The following is a 22458-nucleotide window of genomic DNA, read 5'->3' on the forward strand; positions in this document are numbered from 1 at the left end:
ATACAAAACCTCTTCCACTCACCTATAGTTGCCTATTTGCTCTACTCTTCGCCCTCAAGGTGGCATTCAGTGCTGCCAGTTTGATATTTATTTACACGTCTAGTTTACACGTCTGCAAAGTCATGGAACGTGTCAGTACATTAAATTACAACGTAAAAGTAATAACAGATAAAATGAAATGTTTATGAGCCCAAAAAAAGCCAAGCCATAAGTTTAAGAGAACGCAGTCAACAATGTAGCATAAGAATCTACTTCATTTTTCAAGGAACTCCTCAACAGAGTAGAAGGAATGACCCATGAGGAAACTCTTCAGTTTCGATATGAAAACGCATGGATTAGTGCTAAGATTTTTGAATTCTTGTGGTAGCTTACTGAAAATGGATGCAGCAGTATACTGCACTCCTTTCTGCACGAGAGTTAAGGAAGTGCGATCCAAATGCAGATTGGACTTCTGCCGAGTATTAAGTGAGTGAAAGCAGCTAATTCTTGTAAATGAACTGAAATTGTTAACCAGAAACGACAGTAAGGAATATATATATTGAGAGGGCAATGTCAAAATACCCAGACTAGTGAACAAGGGTCGAAAAGAGGTTCGTGAACTTAACACCATTTATTGCCCAAGGAGCCCGTTTCTGATCCAAAAATATTCGTTTAGAATGGGTTGAGTTATCCCAAAATATAATACCATACGACATAAGCGAATGAAAATACGCAAAGTAGACTAATTTTCGTGTCAAACGATCACTTACTTCAGACACGGTTCGAATAGTAAAAATGGCAGCATTAAGTCTTTGAACAAGATTCTGAACGAGGGCTTTCCTCGACAGTTTACCATCTATCTGAACACCTTGTGAAACTGTTCAGTTTCACTAATCATATGCCCATTCTGTGAAATTAAAACGTCGGGTTTCGTTAAATTCTGTGTCAGAAACTGTAAAAACTGAGACTTACTGTGATTTAGCGTTAGTTTAATTTCTACAACCCATAAACTTTTGTCCTGAACTGCACTATTTGAAACAGAGCCAATATTGCACATAACATCCTTTACTACCAAGCTAGTGTCATCAGCAAACAGAAAGAGTTTAGAATTACCTGTTATACTAGAGGGCATGTCATGTATATAAATAAGGAACAAGAGCGGCCCCAACATTGATCCCTGGGGCACCCCCATTTCACTGTACCCCACTCAGACCCCACATCACAGCCATTCTCGACATTGAGAATAATGACCTTTGGCGGTCTGTTGCTAAAGAAAGAGGTGAACCAATTGTGAGCTACTCCCTGTAATCTGTGATGGTCCAATTTCTGGAGAAATATTTTGTGATCAACACTATCAAACGCCATAGTTAAATCAAATAATATGCCTAGCGTTCGAATTCTTTCGTTTAATCCACACAGAACCTCAAAGAGCAAAGACATTATAGCATTTTCAGTTGTTAAACGACTGCAAAAGCCGAACTGTGCATTTGATAACAAATTACGTGATATAAAATGATCAATTATCCTTACATACACAGCCTTTTCAATAACTTTAGAATACACTGATGGCATAGAAACAGGCCTGAAATTGTCTACATTATCATTTTCTCCCTTTCTGTAAAGCGGCTTTACTGCTAAGTACTTTAATCGTTCAGCAAACTGACCATCCTTAAAGGAGAAATTAGAAATATGGCTAAGTATAGGGCTAACACTGTACTTTAATATTCTGCTAGGCACTCCATCATATCCATGAGAGTCACAGTCTTCAGTGATTTAGTTATTGACTCAATCTACCCCTTGTCAGTAGCACAGAGGAATTTTTCAGACATCAGTCTTGCAAAGGCATTTTCCAAGAGAGTTATATGATTTCCTGTAGATACCAAGTTTTTATGTAATTCACCAACAATGCTCGAAAAATGATTGTTAAATGCTGTACAGTACTTGTCAGTAACACCAATTGTTGTTTATTCGGAATGTGAGTTGTACGTTAACAGTGATTCGCAATAGTGTGGCTAGGTCTATTACGAAGATTTGGTCGTTTCGCATCGCATGTATGGATGTGCTGAATGCAAAGGAAGAGTGCTACGACGACGCTATACTCAGCTGTTCCTACAGCGACGACAACGATCTCACAGTAGTTTAACATCAGAGGATTGTTGCAGTACTTTGGGTTTTGTTTTGCACGCTTCAGTGATTTCATATCCAGGCTTTTGTACTCTTGGGAAGATATATTCAGGGAAACAAAAGTTATTGGGGTAACAAACCGAATAAGTCATAATTACATTACAGCTTTGCGACGAACCACAGGAGACCAGAGATCTTTCACTTGAAAATGTTTAGAAAATATCTGTGAACAACCTCCGAAATTTTGTCGTGAGAGTTAATGTTAACCCAGTATACAGGGTGGTCCATTGATAGTGGCCGGGCCAAATATCTCATGTAATAAGCATCGCACGAAAAAAAACTACAAAGAACGAAACTCGTCTAGCTTGAAGGGGGAAACTAGTTGGCGCTATGGTTGGCCCGCTAGATGGCGCTGCCATAGGTCAAACGCATAGCAACTGCATTTTTTTAAAAATAGGAACCCTCATTTTTATTACATATTCGTGAAGTACGTAAAGAAATATGAATGTTTTAGTTGGACCACATTTTTCGCTTTGTGGTAAATGGCGCTGTAATAATCACAAACGTATAAGTACGTGGTATCACGTAACATTCCGCCAGTGTGGACGGTATTTGCTTCGTGATACATTACCCATGTTAAAATGGATCGTTTTTAAATTGCGGAAAAGGTCGATATCGTGTTGATGTATGGCTATTGTGATCAGAATGCCCAATGGGCCTGTGCTATGTATGTTGCTCGGTATCCTGGACGACATCATCTAAGTGTCCGGACCGTTCGCCGGATAGTTACAGTATTTAAGGAAACAGGAAGTGAAACTTCCTGGCAGATTAAAACTGTGTGCCCGACCGAGACTCGAACTCGGGACCTTTGCCTTTCGCGGGCAAGTGCTCTACCATCTGAGCTACCGAAGCACGACTCACGCCCGGTACTCACAGCTTTACTTCTGCCAGTATCCGTCTCCTACCTTCCAAACTTTACAGAAGCTCTCCTGCGAACCTTGCAGAACTAGCACTTCTGAAAGAAAGGATATTGCGGAGACATGGCTTAGCCACAGCCTGAGGGATGTTTCCAGAATGAGATTTTCACTCTGCAGCGGAGTGTGCGCTGATATGAAACTTCCTGGCAGATTAAAACTGTGTGCCCGACCGAGACTCGAACTCGGGACCTTTGCCTTTCGCGGGCAAGTGCTCTACCATCTGAGCTACCGAAGCATGACTCACGCCCGGTACTCACAGCTTTACTTCTGCCAGTATCCGTCTCCTACCTTCCAAACTTTACAGAAGCTCTCCTGCGAACCTTGCAGAACTAGCACTCCTGAAAGAAAGGATATTGCGGAGACATGGCTTAGCCACAGCCTGAGGGATGTTTCCAGAATGAGATTTTCACTCTGCAGCGGAGTGTGCGCTGATATGAAACTTCCTGGCAGATTAAAACTGTGTGCCCGACCGAGACTCGAACTCGGGACCTTTGCCTTTCGCGGGCAAGTGCTCTACCATCTGAGCTACCGAAGCACGACTCACGCCCGGTACTCACAGCTTTACTTCTGCCAGTATCTGTCTCCTACCTTCCAAACTTTACAGAAGCTCTCCTGCGAACCTTGCGGAACTAGCACTCCTGAAAGAAAGGATATTGCGGAGACATGGCTTAGCCACAGCCTGAGGGATGTTTCCAGAATGAGATTTTCACTCTGCAGCGGAGTGGAAAGGCAAAGGTCCCGAGTTCGAGTCTCGGTCGGGCACACAGTTTTAATCTGCCAGGAAGTTTCATATCAGCGCACACTCCGCTGCAGAGTGAAAATCTCATTCTGGAAACATCCCTCAGGCTGTGGCTAAGCCATGTCTCCGCAATATCCTTTCTTTCAGGCGTGCTAGTTCTGCAAGGTTCGCAGGAGAGCTTCTGTAAAGTTTGGAAGGTAGGAGACGGATACTGGCAGAAGTAAAGCTGTGAGTACCGGGCGTGAGTCGTGCTTCGGTAGCTCAGATGGTAGAGCACTTGCCCGCGAAAGGCAAAGGTCCCGAGTTCGAGTCTCGGTCGGGCACACAGTTTTAATCTGCCAGGAAGTTTCATATCAGCGCACACTCCGCTGCAGAGTGAAAATCTCATTCTGGAAACAGGAAGTGTTCAGCCACATGTGAAACGTCAACCACGAGCTGCAACAAGTGATGATGCGCAAGTAGGTGTTTTAGCTGCTGTAGCGGCTGATCCGCACATTTGTAGCAAACAGCGCGAGAATCGGGAATCTCAAAAACGTCGGTGTTGAGAATGCTACATCAACATCGATTGCACCCGTAACATATCTCTCTGCACCAGGAATTGCATGGCGACGACTTTGAACGTCATGTACAGTTCTGCCACTGGGCACAAGAGAAATTACGGTACGATGACAGATTTTTTGCAAGTGTTCTCTTCAGCGATGAAGCGTCATTCACCACTAGCGGTAACGTAAACCGGCATAATATGCACTATTGGGCACCGGAAAACCCACTATGGCTGCAACAAGTGGAACATCAGCGACATTATGGGATGAAGGGTAATTGGCCGATGGGAATCTAAATGGTGCTATGTATACTGTTTTCCTACGTAATGTTCTACCAATGTTACTACAAGATGTTTCACTGCATGACAGAATGGCGATGTTCTTCCAACATGATGGATGTCCGGCACATAGCTCGCCTGCGGCTGAAGCAGTCCTGAATAGCATATTTCATGACAGGTGGATTGGTCGTCGAAGCACCGTACCATGCCACGCACGTTCACCTGATCTGACTTCCTCGGATTTCTTTCTGTGGGGAAAATTGAAGGATATTTGCTATCGTGATCCACCGACAACGCCTGACAACATGCGTCAGCGCATTGTCAATGCACGTGCGAACATTACGGAAGACGAATTACTCGCTGTTGAGAGGAATGTCGTTACACGTATTGCCAAATGAATTGAGGTTGACGGACATCATTTTGAGCATTTATTGCATTAATATGGCATTTACAGGTAATCGTGCTGTAACAGCACGCGTTCTCAGAAATGATAATTTCACAAAGGTACATGTTTCACATTGGAACAATCGAAATAAAATGTTCAAACGTACCTATGTTCTGTATTTTAATTTAAAAAGCTACCGGTTACCAACTGTTCGTCTAAAATTGTGCGCCATATGTTTGTGACTATTACAGCGCCATCTATCACAAAGCTAAAAAAGTGGTCCAACTAAAACATTCATATTTCTGTACATACTACACGAATATGTATTAAAATGGGGGTTACTATTTAAAAAAAACGCAGTTGCTACGCGTTTGACCTATGGCAGTGCCATCTAGCGGGCCAACCATAGCGCCATCTGGGGAAATAGACATTCGCACGCGGACCCAAAAGCTCAAATACAAGTTACACATGCAAATACATTCCATATGCACGTAGTCACAGACACTAGAATTTACGACAGACTATATTATCAAGCCCTATCCTTGAGTAAAGCTGGTTTCCCCCTTCAAGCTAGACTTGTTTCGTTCTTTGTAGCTTCTTCGTTTGACGCTCATTTCGTGAGATATTTGGCCCGGTCACGATCAGTGGAACACCCTGTATAAGGTAGACATGTGCAGCGCCTGTGTGAGGCCGCTGAGCGGCAGGTGTGTGTTGTGCGGCACAGGTACGGCCGGCGGCCCGCCTTCTTCCTGTCGGCGGTGTCTTCCGCTGTGACGCACTGCCTGATGGCGTGCACGGCGTCCATCTACCCGCTCTTCTTCGCAGTCACTCTGCTCGCCAGCGCCACCAACGCTGCCACCTTCCAGGCGCCTCTCGTGTTCAGTACGTACAACAGCTTTATTTAACTTATGCTAGTTAGTCTGTGCTAATAACCACGAGGGGTAGCCGCGTGGTCTTGGGGCATCTTGTTACGGTTCGAGTCCTCCCTCGGCAATGGGTGTGTGTGTGTTGTCCTTAGCGTTAGGGGTATATCTAGATGAGAATTGGAGCTTCATTCCGCATATTGAACAAATAGCGACAAAGTCCTTAGCCCTGTTCAACAAGATAATATCGATAGGACAAAGAAGGTTTCATCTGCCGTCAAAGGCAATAAACATCTACCATAACAGTATATTGGCACCTGTAGTAGGGCACGCATCCAGTTTGTGGGCCCACAGGCTAGCTCTGGTGAAGCCTGCGGCTGCTGTCAGGCGAATACAGAGGAATGTTCTGTTGAGATGCATTGGTGCATTCAACACAAGTCCAACAGATGCACTGTTGGTAATTATGGGTCTATGTCCACTAGACCTGTTAATAAGACAGCACACAGCCTCCTACTGGCTGCGCAAACAAAATATTGACATGGTGGAAAATATAATGGGCACTCCTCTGGCTAGCGTTAAATCCATCCGAGATAAAATGCTCGACATTTGGCAGGACGAATGGGATGGGTCCAGTACAGGCCGTAGAGTCCATGGGTTTCTACCCACAGTAAGGGAAAGACTAAGGAACAAGATAATGAAGCCCTCACAGGGCCTAGTCCACTTCCTCACAGGCCACGGCCCCTACCCCACGTACCTGCATAAAATAGGTAAAAGGCCAACACCGGAATGTGACTGTGGTGCCCACATAGGATCGCCAGAACACACAGTGTTTGAGTGTCCAATATATGAACAGGCTGTCTCAGTTGAGGGACAGCTTCTCCAGACAAGAGACATAAATGTTATACTAACGAATGGCTAATTATTTAGAAATTTCGCAAAGTTAGTGAATAAAATCTCAAGGGAGGCCCAGCGAGCCTACCTTGGGAGAGGGTAAATGCGCTTCAGATCTAATGCGCAGTTGTAAATATGTAAATACTACGTTTTTAAGTCATGAGTTTTAGTAGATAGTAGTTGTAGTTAGTTCAGTATGGTGGTGGAGGGAATAAAAGAGTAGCACAATGGAGTGGTTTCTTCTAGTAGTAGCGGCCCACCTCCACGTGGCTAGGGACGGGCAACTCTCTGGCAAAATACCAGAGAGGCTAAGAGGCCGACTTTTCATATATAGTTTGCAAAGTAGCAGAATAAACAGATTGTTTGCATGCATGTATAAACCACTTCTGTAGCGCTAATACCAGAGATAGTTAGTCTTAAAACACCCACTCAAAATGGTCAGAAAGTGGGTTACGTAGGTTTCAAAATTGGGGAAAAAATTTTGTCCTTAGCGTAAGTTACACTACTGGCCATTAAAAAATGTTCAAATGTCTGTGTGATCTTATGGGACTTAACTGCTAAGGTCATCAGTCCCTAAGCTTACACACTACTTAACGTAAATCATCCTAAGGACAAACACACACACCCATGCCCGAGAGAGGACTCGAACCTCCGCCGGGACCAGCTGCACAGTCCATGACTGCAGCGCCTAAGACCGCTCGGCTATTACCACGCGGCTGGCCATTAAAATTGCTACACCAAGAAGAAATGCAGATGATAAACGGGCATTCATTGGACAAATAGATTATACTAGAACTGACATGTGATTACATTTTCACGCAATTTGGGTGCATAGATCCTGAGGAATCAGTACCCAGAGCAACCACCTCTGGCCGTAATAACGGTCTTGATACGCCTGGACATTAAGTCAAACAAAGATTGGATGGCTTGTACAGGTACAGCTGCCCATGCAACTTCAAGACGATACCACAGTTTGTAACCTATCCCTCACTTATAGACCTTAATGCCAGTGAAAAATTAAACCGCGTGTACCTAATGGAAATTTGGGAAAAGCAATCGTCACTGAAGTTAATCTGTTGGTAAAGAGGGAGGAAAGGCTCACATCTACATGAAAGGAAAAATGCAAATGAAATTGGTGGAAATTAATTTTGAAAAGGGGTAAAGTTAATAAAGAAAGTAAATGTGCAGTCGTTACGTTAACAATTAATTGGTGTTAATTAGATAGTTGAGACTTCGGGGAACATTACGGTCGCCAGTCCCATGGACAGCTACTATAATAACTGAAAATGAAAGATTAATGCACATATATTTAGCACTAAAAGCGTGGCAACTGAAGGTTGACACGTGTTGTGTGAAAACTGAATGTTTCTCAGAAGTAATAAATTTCGCTACACTCTGACATAATTTAGCAAACGAATTAATAAAACTGGAAAATTAAAAGTTAATTTAGTGACTGAAATTAATAGTGAACTTTGTTTCTGAAGCACTACGAAATTCAATAAAATAAGGTTAATCTTGGGCTACCTCAACAATCATTTCAAAAGCTACTTGAATCCATGTCATTTAGAAATACGAGATTTAACTTTGAACTTGAATTAAATGATTCTGAACAATTAACAATAGGAAAATTTAGTATGTACCAAGCTGAGCTGCAGTCACAGGTAAGCTAAAATATGGTAACAAAACTCGCACTCTTAATTTGTGCTTATATAATCTAAATATTGTAGCCAGCTATGAATACTTTAACTGAACTCTGAAATTAAAGCAGTGAAATGGAATGATATTACTTTAATGCTGGCGTCTGAATTTCAACGACACTCGGGTTCATTCCGGAAAATGGAGGGACCCTGCTTGGTAATGCAATTGGGACAATGAGCAACAAAGGTTCATGCTATGTTGCAGTAATTTAGTGAGAAAATTTTGACAGTTTGAAAAGCTGAGGTCTGCCATACAGTTCTAAAACTTTACGTGCTTCCAGTCTTCCTTGTTGGTTGATTGAAGGTTTGAAGTCGGCGATCGAGGAGGTGGCGACAGTCACTCACTGTCGGCAATCGCTGTTGCAAAAGCTGGATGTTGGCGCGACTTCTTCTCGACATGGTCACCAGGCGAAACGGGCTGTTGATATACGCCAGCTAATGCTTCCCGTCCGCGACACCGTGTCAGAAACTATTATAGCAAATCAAGCGCAATTACATGCTGCCAAATCCCGAAAGCGCAGCAAATCACGGGAGCATCACACAACACACCTGCTCCACCGCCCTACTCCAGCCAGACTCCGCTTTGCCAGCGCACCACGCGGCAGAGTTAACCCTACCAAAGATCCTAAACACTTTGGTTCTCCACACCCCCTATCAATGTAATCGTTCGATAGCATAGTTTTTCCTAGGCAATACCCAGCGTAAAAATACAAACAGTATTTACAAAGCAAACCAATTATACATCGACATAAATGCATAAATATATATATACAAATAGTAAAACAATTACAATTTATAAAGACACAGAAATGTAATATCTTCAGGTAACAAAATAAGGAAAAATGTATAGTACAATAGATGGAAATAGAAGGATATGCATTTCCGGCGTTACAAGTTCACCAAGAGCAGTGACTGGCGTATTGTGACGAGCCACTTGCTCGGCCACCATTGACCAGACGTTTTCAATTGGTGGAAAATCTGGAGAATGTGCTGGCCAGGGCAGCAGTCGAACATTTACTCTCTCGTATAAAGCTCGTACAGGACCTGCAACATGCGGTCGTGCATTATCGTTCTGAAATGTAGGGTTTCGTAGGGTTGGAATGAAGGGCAGAGCCACAGGTCGTAACACATCTGAAATGTAACGTCCACTGTTCAAAGTCCCATCAATGCGAACAAGAGGTGACGGAGACGTGAAACCAATGGCACCCCATACCATCACGCCGGGTGATACACCAGTATGGCGATGACGAATACACGCTTAGAATGTGCGTTCACCGCGATGTCACCAAACACGGATGCGACCATCATGATGCGGTAAACAGAACCTGGATTCATCCGAAAAAATGACGTTTTGACATTCGTGCGCTCAGGTTCGTCGATGAGTACACCATCGCAGGCGCTCCTATTTGTGGTGCAGCGTCAAGGATAACCGCAGCCACGGTCTCCGAGCTGATAGTCCATGCTGCTGCAAACGTCGTCGAACTGTTCGTACGGATGGTTATTATCTTGCAAACGCCCCCATCTGTTGACTCAGGGATCGAGACGTGGCTGCACGATCCATTATAGCCACACCGATAAGATTCCTGTTATCTCGACTGTTAATGATTCGAGCCCGTGTGGATCCAGCACGGCGTTCCGTATTACCCTCCAGAACCCACCGATTCCATATTCTGCTAACATCATTGGATCGCGACCAACGCGAGCAGCAATGTCACGATACGGTACACCGCAATCGTGATGGGCGACAATCCTACCTTTATCAAAGTCTGAATCGTGATGGTACGCATTTCTCCTCCTTACACGAGGCATCACAAGTACGTTTCACGAGGCAACGCCGGTCAACTGCTGTTTGCGTGTGACAAATCGGTTGGAAACTTTCCTCATGTCAGCACGTTGTAGGTGTCGCCATCGGTGCCAACCTTATGTGAATACTCTGAAAAGCTAATCATTTGCATATCACAGAATCTTCTTCCTGTCAGTTAAATTTCGTGTCTGTAGCACGTCATATTCGTGGTGTAGCAATTTTAATGGCCAATAGTGTAGTTTTAGTTATATTAAGTAGTGTGTAAGCTTACGGACAGATGCCCTCAGCAGTTTGGTCCCATAAGACCTTACCATAAATTTCCAATTTCAGTGATAGTTATGGTACAGTACGAGAGCCTTCAAGATATAATTCCCCATATCTTTCCTGCAAACTCCTATTTTGTTATAAATGGAAAGAACAGCGAGGACTCGACGTTCTACTGACATCATACTGGAAAGAGACGGAGCTCTGAATCGCGAAAGAAGAGTGCTGTCAACTGGCAACGTTAATGCCAGCTTTGAATTGCGATGCACAAGACGCAGCTGGCGTTACCGAAGCGTGACTGAAAACAGTAATCGTCTAGATATCTGCTGAAACACAGAGGTGTCCCCATGGAGACATACACAAAATCCCGTTACGTGATTGGTTTTATTAGTGCTAGTAGCAGCCCCTTGAAACCCACCTTAACGGTAAGGACTCTTCTTCCGCCGTACAGGCTATACCCCTGATGTACAAACGTAGGGCAGGAAGTTGGTCATGGCTTTTTACGAGGAACCATCCCGGCCTCTGGTCCAATCGAGAAAACAACAGCCTGTCCATGGAGAAAAGTGACTGATACATGTTAATTTGTATTTCGTCTAGACACAACTACAGGAACACACCTTTAACGGTGACGGATATGGTCAAACGTTACCTTCTCCAGAAACCATAAGTATTAAGGAGCAAATGATTTCTGAACATGGAGAATGAACGGCTGAAACCGGTAACGATTAAAATCATATTAGTGAAATTGGGGTTGGAGCAATGCACAGAAAACGTAGATCAGGATGGCTGGTCGAGTACATGAAACCTGCTCAACCCAAATACAAATGTGCCTTCTTAATAACTGCAGAGTCTTGTTTGGTCCTTCATTACCAAGGCACTTCGATAAACTTCGAAATGCCGGCCGTGGTGGCCGAGCTGTTCCAGGGGCTACAGTCTGGAGCCGCGCGACCGCTACGCTCGCAGGCTCGAATTCTGCCTCGGGCATGCATGTGTGTGATGTCCTTAGGTTAGTTAGGTTTAAGTAGTTCTAAGTTCTAGGGGACTAATGACCTCAGAAGTTGAGTCCCATAGTGCTCAGAGCCGTTTGAACCAAACTTCGAAAAATTAAGTAAGTATGACATACAAAGAATCACTTAATTTTGTCACAAAAGTACTTAAACTGACATGTTAGTACGTACTGATTAATTATTCTGCTGGTGCAATGCAATGCAATTATGGCGGCATGCAACAGACTTCAAATACGATTGAAGTGTACTAGACGTTTGGATGTGTAAATGATTAGCATTTCAGCGCAATCGCCCAAAGTAGATAGGAGTAACGCCATATATATTTCGTATACAGAGTTAACATTAATAAAAGGGACGGATTCCCGACTGGAAATTAACGAAAACAGGTCTATGAACATGCATTCCGAAATGCAGCGTTGCCACGGTAGATAATGCTGAGGAATAAAAGTACCGCTGACAACCTGCCGCGTCTTTCTTGTGTGTTACAAGCTGTCTGATTGATGCAGAGTACTGCAAGCAGCAGAAGGGCCTGATATTCATGTCGAAAACAAGCCAAAATGGTGTTTGTGTACAGCCAAGCAGATGGAAACGGCCGAGAGGCAGCACGGCTGTGCCACAACAAGTACTCTCACAGACACCAACCACATCACACGACATTTCAAGCCCTTTTTGGGCGTGTCTGTGATCATGGATCCCTTCAGACAGAAAACGTACGGGGAGGCGGCGGACTCTGCGTACACCAGGTTTGGAGGGCTAGTTTCTTCCTCTCGGCCGTTTCCAGCTGCTTGGAGGTACACAATGACCATCTCAGCTTGTTCCCGACATGAATGCCAGACCTTTCTTCTGTTTACAGTATGCTGTGTCAATTCACAGCCTGCAACCCATAAGAAACACACGGTACATGGTCTGAGAAACTTTCATTCGTCAGTGCCATCTACCATAACAACGATGCATTTCCGAACACATGTTTGTAGGACCTTTTTTTCCTCTATTTCTAGTCCGGAATCTGTCCCTCCAGTTTGTCGATTTTAATAATGTTCTCCCTGTCTAAGGAAAGATTATGCAATAGTTTCCTCATTCAGAAATAACATTTGAATGCCGATTGTCAGTGAGAATAATGTGTTATGCCTCGTTTATTAAGTAGAAACATTCTATTGTGGCAGAACTCGACAAGGAATACAGAGCAGATGGGTTTAGGAGCCGGTAGTTGTGGCCGAGCGGCTCTAGGCGTTTCAGTCTGGAACCGTGCTGCTGCTACGGCAGCAGGTTCGAATCTTGCCTCGGGCATGGATGTATGTGATGTCCTTAGGTTAGTTAGGTTTAAGTAGTTCTAAGTTCTATGGGACTGATGACCTCAGATGTTAAGTCTCATAGTGCTCAGAGCCATTTGAACCATTTTTTTTTTTTTTTTTTTGGGTTTAGGAGGCTCAACGTCATGCACGATTGTCTCATTTGACAAACACAACTGGGGCAAGACAAAGTGCTAGCTCACACTTGAGAGATCGTAGAGCTATATCACTACCTTGAGCCAAGAAACTGGCTTGTCTGCGGAATGACGGGTAACACTGGAGCCGGGAGTGTCACCACGGGTCGTGTTTTCAGACGAGTCTTCTTCTGCATAAGAATCAGAATGTACTTTTCTATTAAAGATCAGAAACGGAGCGAGAACGACACTAATGTTGCGGGTTGCATATTTCACAAATCAAGGTTCGCTGTTTCAAAATGGCTCTGAGCACTATGCGACTTAACTTCTGAGGTCATCAGTCGCCTAGAACTTAGAACTAATTAAATCTAAGTAACCTAAGAACATCACACACATCCATGCCCTGAGCAGGATTCGAACCTGCGACCGTAGCGGTGCTCGGTTCCAGACTGTAGCGCCTAGAACCGCACGGCCAATCCGGCCGGCGTTCGCTGTTTCATCAGTGCTTCGTTCCGGCTGTAGTTCCGCGAGTATGACGAGCCCGAGAACTGTGCCACTGAGGTCACTCCATATCATCAACTCGTTCTCTCTTACTGAAGCTTGCAGCAGTGTGATGCTAGTCGTGACTTAATGTTGGCACAGAAGATAAGTGCACGAGCTTGCTGCTGTAAAGTAGCAATGACGAGGGGAAATGACAAAAGGTCAGGATTAAATGCCCTTTAGCGAAGCAGTGTTTCGTGAGACTGTTAGAAGAGTCCGGTCCCAGACTCCTACAGTCGTCAGAAGAGAGCCTGGCTGGATGCTGTGGTGAGGACCTAGTTAAACTCGAGAGCGCCAAGAAAACATCATTGACAATAGTACACTTATCATGCAGCAGTACAGGATTGTGCTTGTAAGGCACCATGCCTCAGCCAGGCCGTCGGAGCAGCACCTCATCAAGGCCAGAAGGACGGCGAGCACTCGACGTGTAGTACCGCTAGTGCAGCAAAACGTTGGGTGGCGGCTGTTACGCCACTGGGCGGCTCTTGTCCCGTGAATTCCGAGGGCCTCTAGCTCTACGAGTCGATCTCCAAATTGCACTCGTTGACGTCGAAGACTTGAACTCAGGAGTTCTCGCTGGCACGCAGGTGTCGGCTCTCAGCCCCGTTTAGAAGACAGGAGCCGGCAGCGTCGTTGTCTGCCACAGGAACGCGATGAGCAGCAGCAGTGCTCCACCTCTCGAAGGCGGATGGTGGACAGCGTCCAGGTCACGCAGGTCAAGTCTCCACCAAGCCTACAGGGTGATGGTGGCCTCCGCACCCCATCAATGTTGCCTCAAATTTCGCAATGCAGCTGGCAACGGCAGCGGCCCTCCACCCGGAATCGTGGTTTCATGGACGATCGAAGACAGCTAGGCGTGCCGAGGGTCGAGCTCCATAGCCTTCCCTCTCACTGGACAGCTGCAGCTGATACAAGGGTGGGAAGTCGGCAATCAGCACTCAGCAATCAGTCGTTTGTTAAGAAGATGGGGTATTTAAGTTGGCGCTTCCCGTGTGCTCTGCGGCGGTGCGGATAACAAAGACATCACGAGTCCTTGGTTTTCCCTCGCTGTCAGCTCTCCTAGTGGAAATGAGCGTTTGGCGTCGTTGGCCGGGAGGCCCCTGGCGGGGTAGGTCCGGCCGCCTTGGTGCTGCTCTTATTACATTCTACGCCACACAGGGCGACCTGCGCGACGGATGGGGATGAAATTATGATGAAGACAGCACAACACCCAGTCCCTGAGCGGAGAAAATCAACGACCCAACCGGGAATCGAACCCGGTGCGGTGGCGCAGTTCTTTCCGTCCCTTTACGACGAACCTGCACCTACCTGTGAACATTGTCTCATCATATCAGTAGGGAAGCCGAGTGAAACCTACTGTACATCAACGTGAACCATTCTGCAGTTAACGTCACTAATCTGCGTTTCGGTTGGTTCAAATGGCTCTGGGCACTATGCCACTTAACATCTATAGTCATCAGTCCCCTAGAACTTAGAACTACTTAAACCTAACTAACCTAAGGACATTAAAAAACACCCAGTCATCACGAGGCAGAGAAAATCCCTGACACCGCCGGGAATCGAACCCGGGAACCCGGACACGGGAAGCGAAAACGCTACCGCACGACCACGAGCTGCGGACAGTTTAAGTTTCGGGAGAAAGTTTTCACACGAAATGAAAGGTTGAAAATTTTGTCCTCAATTAATATATTCTGAAATTTAGGTGAACAAGTATCACTGCCAAGCCTGTGCCTGTCTTAACAGTCACTCACAATCCCCTTCACTAACGTTAGCAAGTTTATGGTGTTGCATTTCTTGAAAACGTAATAGCTACAAAAATACTGATTGTTTTTGATTGAGAATGCTCGCAAAATATTAAGTCTGTCGGTACCAAATGCAGTCACAGTTTTTAGCCATCGACCTGCCCAATACGCCACACGGAATATGCGTCTTTTCTCGTCACAAAATTCACTTAAAACTTCCGAAATTTCTACACACACATCGGAATAATCATGCCGTAACTTTACCACACTTTTGATGTATGAAACACCGCTAGATCCGGTAACTTATCGTTTTCATCGGAACTACTACTACACACGTCAGAACTGTTTCATGGCTAGGCTCCCACTCCTCTATAGAATACTCTAAGTCTTCTCTATCAGCAGAGAAAGGCGCGCGAAGAATATTGCTTTACCATTGGTCAGTTTATTCAACAGCCAATAGCAAAACAACATTTTCCCGCGTCAGTCCGCGCTTTTCATCAATAACCAATCGCAAAGTAGCAAACCTAATGACGGCACTTTTTACCGACGTACTTATCTAATATGTTGAAGTTTTGCTTATGCATAAAGTTATTTATTATTGTTATTTATACTTGTATTAACTTTCCCTTTACATTAAAAACTTACTTTACAAATCTATTCTACAAAAATTCCCTTTGTCCATACCCATACTTCTTCGAAATGTTCCCACACTAAATAGTACTACATAACTCGTTAAACAATTATCTTCATATTAATCTTAAACCACGCTTATGCATCTTTCATAATGCTAAAACACATAACATTTTACATACACAAAAAGACATAATAACACTTCATGAAAATACTAAAACAGTGTATGAAAAACATTCTATTACTTTAGTGCACTCTAGTGGGCACAATCGAAACTAAGATCACAGTCCCCCTATCCGATATTGTCCTCTATCGGCTGATACATTAACTACGTGCGCGTCCAGTCTCGCGTCACCACCTGTCGCTATCCAGCTCTGAGACACACCTCCCACTTAACCGCCCCCAAGACAGGATCGGTATACGGCGCTACGCCTCACCGGGCCCGTAGGACGGCAATCCGTCTCGCTGACAATTCGGCTATCGGGGTGGACAACTCTCCTAGTGGCTCCAGACTTCTGCAGCTTCAACTTTCAGAGGCTCTTTTCTGCTGGCTCGGCAGCTGAATATGTATTGTTGTGTTGTACCTAGCCTTACTCTGCTTTTCTAAGTTGTATGACGGTATGTCTTGGCTTTCATGATATCATTATGCTTCGCTTGCAGACTAAGGAGCTAGGTCGTTCCTCCGTGCTGCAATAGCTTCCGTGATTTCTGTAACTGCCTCAGCAGGTCCCCCTAGCCGATAGTCTACTGGATATTGAGAGAGGCGGTTCGACTTGCAGGAGCTTCCAAGGTAGAGCTTGGACGAATTTATAGTGTCCGCCTGCGATATTACCCTGTGGCGTAACACTGTGGAGGGTGTAAGACGAAAATCAGTTATTGCAAAGTGCACAATTTCAAATGTGTTCTACTAGAGAAGGAGTATAGTCCGTGCCACATGAAAAAACGTACACATTTCGTCCAGTGCAAATAAAATGGTCGTATTCTTGTTTACTCCACCTCCACCATGAGAAAACATACATGCTGTGTCAAACATAAATTGGGCACGGAGCATCGCCACTTTATGTTCCTGTAACAAAAAATCGGACTATTTCTGTTTTCATTTGTTTATTATATCTTGCGTCAGTGGGGTAACAGTGAGTTGTGCAACTTATCATTGATTTATGTAATTTATTGAATAATTAATCACGGTTTAGAGACTGCACTTCATCCTCACGTCGTGTTTTCTGATACTGTCTTTACAGACTCGGTAACGTCTCGAAAGTGTGTTACTGTTAGACATTCTGTTAAAAGATGTAAGGTGTCAGGCAAATCCAGCACCTTACATGAAAACCCTGACATTATAAGCAAATCCAGTAGTATGTCACATAGCTCCGAATAAATCGTGACATTAAATTAACCAAAGTACTATGAGTAACGAGTGAGCAAATGGAATACCACAGACTAACACAAGAATGCCTAAGTGCATGTCGTACCTTCCCACCGTGAGGGAGACGCAGTTCCGAGGGGAGAAACGAGGACAGAAGCCGAGAGCAGAATCGTGTTAAGCTAGAAGGCCCTACGATAAAGGACGGACACCCACGTTGGCGGGCCTACCTCTGAGACTACCACTCGCACGTTTTAGCGTGAGACTTTTTCGCGTCCCTGTTACGTCAAGGACCACCCCACAGCCCATATTAAAAGCTAGAGCCCTCCAGAAAAACAGTATAGATCATACGATAACACAAAAAGGGCCACTACCACCTGCAAGTTTTAGCTTGAGACTTTTTCGTGTCTCAGGTACCTCAAGGACCTCCCTCCCCCTCCCCCCCCCCCCCCCAGCCCATGTTAAAAGATAGAGCCCTCCAGAAGAGCAGTATAGATCTTACGATAACGCTAAAAGGACCACAACAGCTGCAGGTTTTAGCGTGAGACTTTTTAGCGTCTTTGTTAAGTTGCAAACTTTAAAAACATTGCCCCACCACGAAAAATATAACGTTTCTCATTGGATAGACAGAATTTTTGTAGGCGGAGCTTAAGGTTAACATTGAGACCCTGATTGGTCAGATGAAAACACAGCCAGATAGTTTTTTAAAACCAACTTCGGTAAACTGTAGTAAGGAGAAGTTAGGAGGGTTAGTTCCGAGACGGTGAGCTGGATGGCTGGTGCGCCGGCTGCTGTTGCCCTGACGCTGCCTAAACACCGACAAGGTAATGAACGTAATACAAGTGTCGATCGTTAATTAAAACTCATGGTGTTCACATTTGCCACTTGAAGAACAGATCTGAAACGCGATTATTTTACTTTTATATAGTTATTGAGAAGCCACATCAGCCACTGTTATTTACGACAAGTTAGATAAGTAATTAAAGATAATTGAGGGTCACTGTAGACCATTTTGATAGTTTTCTCTTTTGTGAAACTTAAATTTAACCTAGATTATAGATGTGATATGGCATAGGTCATCCATCGATCGATTGTAGAACTTGGAAACCCATTCACGGGAATATTCGTTCACATTTTTGTTGAACGCAGTTGGTTTTTACCATCCTGTATTAAAACATTTCCTTTTATCAATAGTGCAATTTATAAACGATGTTTTGTGAGTAGAATAAAATTTCCAATGGTAAACTTACCTGCTTTTTCGACGTTATTTTACCAGCTAACTAAAAATAGGAAAGCCTTGAACCCTTTGCACTAAATTTAGTTAGTAGTAAGATTCTTTTATAGGGAGTGCAGTGGAGCTGACGATGAGATCATTAAGTATTTGGTTATATCATGGCTAGTCTCACTGAACTCTTCTGAATTCTACATGTCATGTGTGGTCTGGCGTCTCCTTACCAGCAACAGGTCCCAGGTTCAAACGAGTTAATTCCCTAAAAAACACGCTCAGAGCGTCGTTGCGCGAAAGAGGTAGGGAGACACGATATAGTACAAACAGACACCACCATGAATGTTTAGAAAGATATTAAATATGAAAATAAAATTACAGGCTTCTTCGAATAAGTTCTATCTATATAAATGTATGTACAAACAGAATAATTTTCACTGCCAACGGATCAGTCATTATAATGGTTTGGAATAATCTTCATGCCCAGTGGTTGCTTCTGTCATTTTTGAGACATTTCAGCTTGGACTTGAAAATGACTAAAAAGCTGAAATCATGTTGTATGAAGTAAATAAATAGCAATTTACAATTTAATGGCGAAAATGTTTTTTTTTAAACGTCGGTCTATGCAGTGGAAATACTGCGAGTCCGCAGTTACGCCTGTGAACTCGCGCATTCGCTCTCCTTTACGAGAGAGTCGAGTCTACTTCTACCCGGTAACAGACTCAGGTGACAAGTGGACTGCGGAGGAGACTCACGAATAGAGGTTAAGGGCAGACTGAGACGGCGTGTTCGGATATGACGTCACATGGCTCACTGGGGAGTTGAAAGGCAGTACACGGACCTCAATTCTGATCTCTACTTTCTGTATGTGGAGTCTCCAAGGAGAACGCTGCCACACTACATTCGTACCGACCTCGCGGGCACTAAATTGGCGTGATTGTGTGGGGTACCATCAGGAGCACAACGTGATCAGCTTCTGGTTCGCGTAGCCACTAATTTTACAGCAGCCCTTACATTTCTGATGTTTTGCGGCTGGTGGATGCATCCCGTCTTTGAAGAGACTGAGACATTATGTTTCAAACGCAAGGCCCCATGTTGCCCAATCTGTCCTGGCCTACTCTCAATATAGAGGGCGTTGGATCGTTGCCCTGGCCAGCAAGTTCACCAGACATCCCCCCCCCCCCCCCCCCCAATTGAAAATACCTGGTTGTGGGTTGCCAAAAGACTAGCACTCTACCACTCACCAGCTGGTACGATTTGGAGTAAAATGGAATGACGTGCCAATATCTGTCACTCAAGTTCAGTGCCAGTCGAAGCCAACCGAGTATGAGATATTGTTGCCGCCATAGGTGGCAGTTCAGTCTACTGAACTTCGTACCTTGTATACCCTTACCACCAGAAAATTTGATTGTGTATTATTTCCTCTGCGCTGTATACGCATGATAATTATGCTTCGTTATTTAATATTCTTCACGGTATTGAAGTTGTAATAACCAATTATGCTATAAAAAGCAGTCAAGAATCTGGTACACGTTTGTTATGGTGAAATATGTGAGCTTCACTCAAGACAAAGAGATTTTTTCTGATGTTAAGTTATATAAAAGTTACAACTGTTTAACGTACATTTTTGACAGAATAGTGTAAAGGATTGGGGATTCGTAGAAAGACACAACAGAAGAAGAATGGAAAACTAACGTTTTGCATTCTTTACTTCTGCTCTTGAGGGGCGGGTATCGAAGTCATATTTCGATTCAGTTGGAGGTGCATGGGAGAGAGGAACAGACCGGACATGACCATACCGAAAGAACTACTATGGTAATTGTCTTCATTGTTTTAGTGACGACCTGGGTACGGTGATTTGGCTCCGACTCCTCCCCCATATAAGTCCTTTTTTTTTTTTTTTTGGCACTATGTCGTAATACCCGCTGAAGTCACTTTTACAGAGACTGTCAGTTAATCGAAACAGGGAACAGCCTCAAACTGCGTACTTAATTTGTGGCATTACATTAGCGATGTTGCAACAAGAAGAACTTGAGCTAACCATGTTCGACTAATGTAACTTTCGATCTAAAGGAGAGGTCATCGAACTTGTGCCCCTAATCAAGAGTTCTTCCTTCTCGAGGTTCTTAGCCGTATTTTGTAGTAATTTTCATGTAGCAACCAGCAACCCAATCAAAAAATGTCAACTAACGTTACGAGATGCTTAAGAATGTACATTTGCTGGCCATGACAACACATATGGCTAAGTAGGGCGGCCGCTAGAGGATTGGAGAATGTGAGAGGGGAAACGTTTTACTGTCTGTCTTCGTGTGCGTATGTTATAATGGAAATGGTAGTTTCAGGGAAAGTATACCATCACTGGTGGTAATGCTCCTTCACTGGCCCATTTAGTGGAAGTGGATAACTGATTCCATTTCTGTCAAACAATACACCTTCACTAGGGATAGTGCACTATCACTAATGAATGTATACCTTCACTGTCAAGAGGTGAGGAATGTGAACCATGGCTGTAATAACAAAACAGTCGTACTTCGAAAGTTGCATGTATCACATGTAGTTTGCAAACATTGTCATATTACGTAAAACTCATTTATTGCAACAAGGACGTGCACCACGGCATTTTGAACTGCAAAACACATTTTTGTTTTTGCAAAAGCATCTCAGAGTCTGACAGTATTGCTGGCAGTTGCATTTGAAGAACCCCTGGTAGCTTCCCATCAACTGAGACATCGCAACTGTCCTCAGGGCAACAGTTTTTTCTGCTGGAACTTACTCTTTTGAGATTATTCTTAGAGGGCTAGTACTGAAGTGGGACCTGAAACGATATGTTGTAGTTGTAGCAACAGGGGCACGTCGTATTGTCCCTTCCATAGTTATTTAAAAACAAACAATCTATTTCCGTGCATACAGTTGGCTCAGCACACCATCTCTCGTCCCGATTTGGTAGAAGTAATCGGCCGTTTGTCTCGAGGACGACACCCAAGATCTACCTAACATCTCCTCTTCCTCTATCGAAGTCGGGAACTGGAGCTCTCACAGCACAGCCCTTTTCCAGTATTGGGAAGCAGCGATATGAACACTGCCGCATTCTTTGCACTTGTTCTTATAAGCACTTTACGCCTCAGTTGTGCCTTTTTTAATAGCACGTGTTGACTCGTCAAAATGTCAGGCAGTAGTCATTACTGTCAGGAATACTTTCTCTCTGTTCTCAACCTCTGTGCCTGTTGGTATGTTATTCTCTTGTAATGGAGATTTAGAGTGGTCATTATCCTGCAACGTTTCAGTAACTGTGTCACTGATAACATTTACTTGATTAATTACATTTTCAAGGTCATCCTCAGAGTGAATCTTCACCAATGCTTCAGGAGGTAACCTTGTTGAAGACAGGTCATGTTTAGGACGGCAGCCAAACATTACTTCCTACGGAGATCTTTTAATTCCAAAATGTTCAGCGCTTTTCTTCATTAGTGCACAAATCTTAATGCACGGCTCCACTGCGCAGTGTTGTGCTCCTGTATCCATGTAGTTTGTATATTCTCTATGTCTTCATATGCACGCTCTACGCTGCCTTGTCTCTGACTGTGTCTAGGTTTACCGTGGACAATCTCAAAATTGGGCCATGGTTCACTTAAGCTGCTCGTTATTTTGCTAACAAACTCTCTACCACCGTCAGACTGCAATACTGAGGGAGCTCCTAGCAACGTAAAAATGTCAATAATGTTATCGCATACCTCTTCAGCTGTTTTGGACGTCAGTGGGCTGAGAGCAACGAATTTAATGAGGTGGTCCTGATAAACCATTAAGAATTTGTAATCTCCATTTGATTGTGACTGGAAGTCGATGAGATCAACTTGACATCTGGAATTTAGCTCCTTGAACAGCGTTGGTTTCACTGCTATTCCTTTCCGCTGACCTTTTTGCTTTTGTAAACAAGGCTCATACAAACTAAGATAAATTTGGACATCTCTGTATGTTATATTACAGA

The 22458-nt window shown here is 44.0% G+C and overlaps 1 protein-coding gene across 1 annotated transcript in view; it reads left to right on the top strand.

Moving 5' to 3' along the window:
- Positions 1-22458, top strand: part of LOC126269593 (solute carrier family 22 member 7-like) — a 111808-nt gene that overhangs the window by 37869 nt on the left and 51481 nt on the right. The window contains exon 4 of the mRNA XM_049974004.1: positions 5749-5906. Coding sequence (XP_049829961.1) covers positions 5749-5906 — 158 coding nt within the window. The remainder of the gene's footprint in view (positions 1-5748; positions 5907-22458) is intronic.

The sequence above is a fragment of the Schistocerca gregaria genome, chromosome 1 (assembly GCF_023897955.1).
Source record: "Schistocerca gregaria isolate iqSchGreg1 chromosome 1, iqSchGreg1.2, whole genome shotgun sequence".
NCBI classification, from domain to species: Eukaryota; Metazoa; Arthropoda; class Insecta; order Orthoptera; family Acrididae; genus Schistocerca; species Schistocerca gregaria.